The sequence below is a fragment of the Colobus angolensis genome, unplaced genomic scaffold, assembly GCF_000951035.1.
Source record: "Colobus angolensis palliatus isolate OR3802 unplaced genomic scaffold, Cang.pa_1.0 Scaffold417, whole genome shotgun sequence".
Lineage (NCBI taxonomy): Eukaryota > Metazoa > Chordata > Mammalia > Primates > Cercopithecidae > Colobus > Colobus angolensis.
The window spans coordinates 451069-458718 of record NW_012117566.1 but is presented as its reverse complement, the minus strand read 5'-3'; the positions used below and the strand labels follow the sequence as shown (position 1 = coordinate 458718).

General features: G+C 41.7%; 1 protein-coding gene across 1 annotated transcript in view; it reads left to right on the top strand.

The window, feature by feature from the left end:
* Nucleotides 1-5079: 5079 nt before the first annotated feature.
* The window catches only part of ZNF100 (zinc finger protein 100), a 49919-nt gene continuing 47348 nt past the window's right edge, over nt 5080-7650 (top strand). The window contains exons 1-2 of the mRNA XM_011956424.1: nt 5080-5263; nt 7005-7097. Coding sequence (XP_011811814.1) covers nt 5261-5263; nt 7005-7097 — 96 coding nt within the window. The 5' untranslated portion in view covers nt 5080-5260. The remainder of the gene's footprint in view (nt 5264-7004; nt 7098-7650) is intronic.

Here is a 7650-nt window from a genome sequence, read left to right as displayed (position 1 = left end):
CACACGCCTGTAGCACCAGCCACTCGGGAGGCTGAGGCAGGAGAATCGCTTGAACCCAGGAGGCAGAGCTTGCAGTGACCCGAGATCTTGCCATTGCACTCCAGCCCGGTGACAGAGCAAGACTCCGTCTCAAAAATAAATAAATAAAAAATAAAAAAAAGATTCATCTATGTTGAAGCATTTGCCAGAATTTTTATATTTTTGAAGATAAATTGTATTTTGCTGTATGTATTTTTGACATTTTGTGTATCCTTTTACCTTTTATATTCATCAGTGGATAAATGGGTTGCTTTTGTCTTTGGGTAATGTAAATAATCCTGTTATCAGTATAACATGGGCGTATTAATTATCTCTTCCAGACCACACATTTCAATCATTTAGGGTACGCATCTGTAAGAGACACTGCTACATTATAAGACAGTTTAACTTTAAATTTTTTCTTTTTCTTTTTTTATTGAGACAGAGTTGCTCTGTCACCCAGACTAGAGTGCAGTGGCACGATCTTGGCTCACTGCAACCTCTGCCTCCTGGGTTCAAGCGATTCTCCTGCCTCAGCCTCCCAAGTAGCTGGGATTACATGTGCCTGCAGCCATGCCTGGTTAATTTTTGTATTTTAGTAGAGATAGGGTTTTGTCATGTTGGTCAGGCTGGTCTCAAACTCTTGACCTCAGGTGATCAGCCTGCCTCAGCCTCCCAAAGCGCTGGGATTACAGGGGTGAGCCACAGCTCCTGGTCAAAATAATTTAACTTTAATTTACTTTGAAGGAAGTGCTGTGCCGTTTTTCGTGTGGTCTGTACCATTTGACACTCCTGCTCACAGTGCACAATGTTTCCAATTTCATTACACTGTAATCAATGTTTGTTAATCTCTGATTTTAAAAGTGTTTTTATATGTGTTAAGGCACATCTGACAAATATAATTTTCTAATTTTAAGGTATATTTTATGTAAATAGAAATAATGATTGTCTGTACAAATTACCATTTTAACCAGTCTTAAGTGTACACCATTCAGTGGCACAAAGTAAAATTACATTGTTAAGCAACAGTCATCTTTACTCATACTGAATATTATACACCTTAAAATTATATATGAGGAGACCATTTATGTAGCTAATTATTTGATCTATTTAATTTTAGTTGGTGGGTTCATGGGACCCTGGCTGAAAAGCATACTTGAAACTTTTGATATTATCCCCCAGATAGTCAAAATAGTATCTCCCTACTGCACTGTATTCTCTCAGAAGTTATTGAAGTTTGCATGCAGTTATCTCTAGAATGTCAAATGAACTCTCTTTAATTGGAACCACAAAAAGTCAAATACATAAGTGACTATGAGGACACCATAACCCATGAAGGACCTGATAAAAACAAAAACCAACAATAATGGAAACTGAGAGAGACACTAAGACCCTGAGTTTTACTCACACTCTGACCTATTTGAGAACTTAACCATAAGGGGGAAATTTTTTAAACAAAAGTATTAGAGGCCATTATTCTGGACTGACCTTGTGCACTAGACCCAAACAGACCAAATCAAAGTAAATGGAGTCACTCACGTTAAACGTGAAATAATCAAATTAAAAATTTAAATAAATAGGTAGATCTTAAAACAGGCCAGACTTTATTTTTGTTTTGGAAACAGCAGATTTCAATACAAGATGGTCCCCTCTACTGTAACCCTAAAAAACAAATAACGTGAAGTCCTTGTTTCCACTTTTGAAACCCACAGTTCTGCTATTTCACAATGGGATTTGAGACTAAGTAACTATACTTTTGATGGTGACAGAGTATATCAATGTCTAAAGTTTTGGTCTATCTCTCAAAATTGAGAACATGACCAAAAGGGAGAAATTGTTAAATTAACGATCTCTAAAGCCCCCTTTCCTGTTTAACTCCGGTCACTAGGTTTTTCGTACATAGTAAACTGAAACCTAACTGGGTATATAAATGGACTGTAACCCATTATTGTACCAACCACTGTGCTTTTGCCAATAAAAGAACATCAAGTGTTTAAATTGTGATTAAATAAGGTAAATCCCAACCTGTAATCAATCTGGCTGTTTCTGTACCTCACTTACATTTTCCGTATGTCACTTTGCTTTTGCTGTCTATAAATCTGTTTTCATCAGGTGGTTGTGCTAGAATCTATCTGCGCCTACCCTGGATCCACAGGCTACCCAGTTTGCAAATCATTCCATGCTCAATTGAACTCTGTTGCTCACGCCTGTAATCCCAGCACTTGGGGAGGACGAGGCAGGCAGATCACGAGGTCAGGAATTTGAGAGCAGCCTGACCAACATGGTAAAACCCCGTCTCTACTAAAAATACAAAAATTAGCTGGTTGTGGTGGCGCATGCCTGTAATTCAGGTACTCAGGAGGCTGAGGCAGGAGAATTGCTTGAACTGGGGAGGTGGAGGTGGCAGTGAGCTGAGATCGCACTGTTGCACTCCAGCCTGGGTGACAGAGCGAGACTCTGTCTCAAAAATAAAAAATAAATTAAAAAAATTAATTTCTCTGAAGATTTTTTCTTTTAATGAATTTCAAATATTTTCTATGATGAAAAGTAAATAATGTGCCGTTGGGCTGTGATTTTCTAAACTCATCCCTCAGCTATTTCCCCAAATTATTTGATGTCTTTTCAAAATGCTTCTCCAATTTTTTTCTTTTTTTTTTTTTTGAGACTGGGTCTCACTCTGTCACCCAGTCTTGATTGCAGTGGTGTAACTACTTACAGCTCACTGCAACCTTGACATTCCAGGCTTAAGCAATCCTCCTTCCTCTGCCACCTAAGTAGCTGGGACCATAGGCATGCACCACCATTGGTGGCTAATTTCTTCATTTTTGTCATGGAAACAGAATCTTATTATGTTGCTCAGGCTGCATTGGAACTCCTGAGCTCACATAAATCTCCCATCTCAGCCTCCCAAAGTGCTAAAAACACAGGTGTGATCCACCGTGTGCTTCTGCAATTTCTTGTGAGGACTATTCCCAATGATAAAAAAGTACTCTCTGAGCACAAATCTAAAAGGAATCTGACTTCTTCTATGGAAGTGTCATTCTCCAGGATTTCAAGGGTCTAGGGAAGGGCAACTACTTGAGTAGTGTGATCTGTGGAGGTGCATGGGCTTTGGAGTCAGATAAAGTTGATGCTGAGTCTCAGCCCAGCCACTTAGTAGCTGTAGGTCTTTGCACAAGTTTCTTGATGTGGAAGAGTTCTATATACCACATATGCAAAAAAGGTAGAATGATACTGATTGCAAAATGATATCTCTTCATCCCTCTTGTATCTATGCCCATAGCCAGGTGCTTTTATAGTTGTTCCCATCAAGATCTGGAATCTGTTTTCAAAACCCTATATCTGGCTGGCCTTATTTGCTCAGGCTAATAGAAATCTGTGAACATGACAGTGGGCCAGTTTGGGGCCTAGGCTCAAATGGTATTGACTGCTTCTATTTTTCTTTTAGAATGCTGCCATCTCCATGTATAATGCCCATGTTAGCCAGCTGGAAAATAAGATACCATGGGGAGGAGAAGCAAGGTGCTCCTGTTGACAGACCCAGAAGCAGAAGCTCACCCCCAGAAGCACAGCTGTCTAGTCAACGAGCAGTGATGATACATGTCTGAAGGAGCTCAGCTGAGACTAGAAGAATGGCCCCACTCGGCTTGGCCTAACTGGCTGATCATTTGAATGATAAACTAATAAGTTTTGGATGGTTTGTTATGCTGCAATAGCTAACTAATACAAGTACCCAGTGCAGACAGGATGGCAGGATTCAGTGACAGGTTGACTACGAGTTGGCTTCTAACAGTGGGCACCTTCTAGGTACTGATTTCTTCCCCTGATTTAAAGTTGGATGTTTTGTAAGAGAATTTTGGGTAATGCAGAAATACTTGTAGACATGTATGCATGTGATTGGTGCTTAGACCCACATAGTCCCCCACACGACAGGAGAAAACAGATAAACACAGCCTGACCATTAGGGCCAAGACCAAATAGCAAAATACGTTTGCTTTTAATCTATTTTCTCCATCTCTAAATATTGGAGTTCAAGTGTGTGGACAGAACTGAAGACATAGTTTTTCTTTCTCCTGTGGCTCCATCATCCTTTGTTCACTATCTGGTCTCTAAAAGAAAGGCGGGCAACAGGTGGCCAGCAGTTGTTTACCTGTGGCTATTTTATTCCTGTTGCCCTCAGCTCTTTCCATGGGCACTATCTGGTCCACCCTTGGAACCAAAGAGAGATGTTTGTAGGGAGAGTCTCTTCTTTCACTCTGGCAGAAAAGAGATGTTCAGGCCCTTCACACCGCTGACATCAGAGCTGCACTTCAGTGTGACAGCTATGGTCCATGTGTGGCTACTGGGTTCCTATAATGTGCCTGGTCTGAAATGCGATATGCTAGAAAGGTAAAATACAAAGTCAGTTTCAAAGATTTAGTTCCATATATTTATATACTTCATCAGTAATTACATATTTCTCACACATTAAAATGATAATATTTTGAATATAATGGGTTAATTACATTGTTAACAATCAGTTCAACTTGTTTCTTTTTAAAGTTTGGCTACTAGAAAATTTAAAATCCACACGTGGCTGTGGATTTTCTAAAATGAAATTTTAGAATTTCTAAATTTTTTCTAAATTTTAGAATTTCATTTTCTAAAACGAAATTTTTCTAAAATGAAAATCATTCATTTTAGATGATTTTCTCTTTTCTACAATCTCAGGCTGCCTTCTCAAAGGGCCAGGCCAGAAGCCAGGAAGGTCATAAAAGCTGAAATTTTAAAATAATTGTCATTATATTCTTTTCATTTGCGTATAGCTTTATAATGTATTATTTATTTATTCATATGACTTTATACACAAGTTTAAAGGCAAATACTCTCTGGTATGGGCCTGGCTCAGCTCAGAGAGGAAGCCCTGTCAGAAGTGGGGGCAGCCAAGGCTGTCACTCTTTCTTCATTCAGTACAGCGTCTGATCACATCCTCTCTCACTCAAAGCCTGATGAGGCGGGGATTTGAGCGTTATCCAGCCAGGGACGCTGCGCTGGAAACCGTCCAATCAGGCATGCAGCTGGAGCGGACTGGACGGCTTCCGGGTTTGGCGGGGCCTTTGTCTTTTGCTGTAGCCGGAGCTCCAGGTTTCGTCCTCACTGCTCTGTGTCTTCTGCTCCTGGGGGCCCGTCCTGTGTGGCCCTGTGACCTGCAGATATTGGGAGATCCACCGCTAAGACGACAGGACCCCCTGGAAGCCTAGAAATGGTGAGAGTGCCCGGTCCGACCTCCCGAGAGAAGGGGAAGGGGCTATGGCGGGACTCAGGCCTCTCTGCAGTCAGCTACACAATCTGCGTCCCGAGTTCTCCTCGCCCAGCTTGCCTCAGTGCCCTTCAGCTATAAGATGGCGGCTGCGCTGACAGCCAGGACCCCAGGCGTCTTGTCTCTTCCCTGCCCTAGTGACTGTGCTCTGGCCTGGGGCCCTCTCTGGGCAGCTCTGCACCCGCAGCGCCGCGTCTCTCAGGTTGTGCAGGGACCACGGGAGGGTCATCAGGGGAGAATCCTGACTCGGGGTGCGGATTCAGGAACGGGAAGAGCTTTGGTCCGTGGCTTTCCCAGTTCCTCTTTTCTCTTATTAAAAATGTATGGGAGTCACTGCACAAATATTAAAGTTTTTTTTTTTTGTTTTGTTTTTGAGACGGAGTCTGGCTCTGTCGCCCAGGCTAGGGTTCAGTGGCGCGATCTGGGCTCACTGCAGCCTCCGCCTGCCGGGTTCTGGCGATTCTCCTGGCTCAGCCTCCCGAGTAGCTGGGATTACAGGCGCCTGTCACCGGGCCCGGCTAATTTTTTTTTCTATTTTTAGTAGAGACGGAGTTTCACCTCGTTGGCCAGGCTGGTCTGAACTCCTGACCTCGTGATCTGCCCGCCTTGGCCTCCTAAAGTGGTGCGATTACTGGCGTGAGCCACCGCGCCTGGCTTAAATAATTTAGTCAAACAGTGATTCAAGAATCGTAGAGCTCCCAGTTATGGTTTGTGGTTTGTTGTCTATGGGAGAGGCTTGAAGGAAAGTCATTTATAAAATGCATTATGAAGAAAACTAAATTTAGTAATTGGTAGGTACAGTAACGTAGTTTCTTAATTTGTACAATATCGGTGAAGATTTCCTGGTTGTGTAATCAGAGGTTAATTAGCAGTTTATATTTGTTTAAGCCTACATTTTCTCTGAATGTAGTAATTAAAAAAAAAAATGCACCTGAGTTAGATTTTTTTTTTTTTTTTAAGTAGGAACCCAGGGACTAGAGACACCTTAGTCTAATTGCCTGTCACTTAATTATTTTCACACTCCATGGGGAACTGATTTTCTGCTGCATTTTTCACCTGTGTCCCAAGCAGGGTCTTAAATCTAACCCCTATCACCCATTTCTCCAGCCTCACGCTGGCTTACCGTAAGATATTAAATTTCCAGTTTCTTCTGGTGTTCCCAAATGCCAACTTTTCCTCCCTAATTCACATTATCACCTATTTGTCCTTTGGTGTACTTGTTTATACCATATTTTAATTGTTTTTGACAAAGCATTAAATGGTGCTTCTGAGATTTGTTATCCGTTTATAAATATTTCCCATGAAAAGGAAACAGAGACTAATCCTCTGACACTGTATTGTAGAAAATCTCTGTGTCTCTTTTCCTTTTATCTTCTCTAGGCACAGAGATCTTATCAGAGTGTTTTGGGTCAAGGTTTTGGTTTGGAAAAATCTATGGGGTGATGTGTCCCAGTGCAGACAGGATGCCAGGATTCAGTGACAGGTTGACTACGAGTTGGCTTCTAACAGTGGGCACCCTCTAGGTACTGGTTTCTTCCCCTGATTTAAAGGGGTCCTCAGCCACCCTTTAGTTTTTTTCCTGGTCCTGGGTTTCAGTACTATCTGGGGATAAACCAAGATATCCACCATGGTTCTGTCAGCTAAAGTGCCTAGTGAATGTCAGCTTCTGGTTTATTTTCTCCCGTAGGATGACCTGAGGTATGGAATGTGTCCTTTCAAGGGAGCAAGTGGATGCCCTGGGGCTGAGAGGAATCTTCTGGTGCACTCTTATTTTGAAAAGGTAACCCCTTGAGACATTAAAATTGTCTTCACCCAACTCAGCTGTCATTTCTTGGAGGCACATTGCTGGTCAGCCAATCAGATGCTGGTATTGAGGGGAAAACGCAAAAATAATTTCTGCTCCCTGGATTATCTAAGGGGGCAGAAAAATAGTGAAATAAATATAGGTAAATAAAAATACTGGGAAAAAAAAGTGAAAATTTTGTTACTGAAAAGTATTCCAAAAGACAAACAACAACAACAGAACTAACCCCAGTGAGATGGTGTAAGAGCTTGCAAAGTAAAATGCACCTGGGGCAGTCACTGAGGCATACTGCAGTGTCTTCTGAATGGGTGGTTCTTGAGCACATAAGTGAGCAGGAGTGGGTGAAAGAGTGTCTCCCGTGATTGACCTGACCTGAAACATGAGTCAGACACATCTATTATTTAATCAGCACTGCCACTACCTGGGTTTGTCACCTCAAAGAGATTTGTCACTTATTTTGACCTCAGTTTTTTAGCTGTAAATTGCATTATATTAGTAGGGCTTGAAAGGTAGAAAAATATTTACAAAG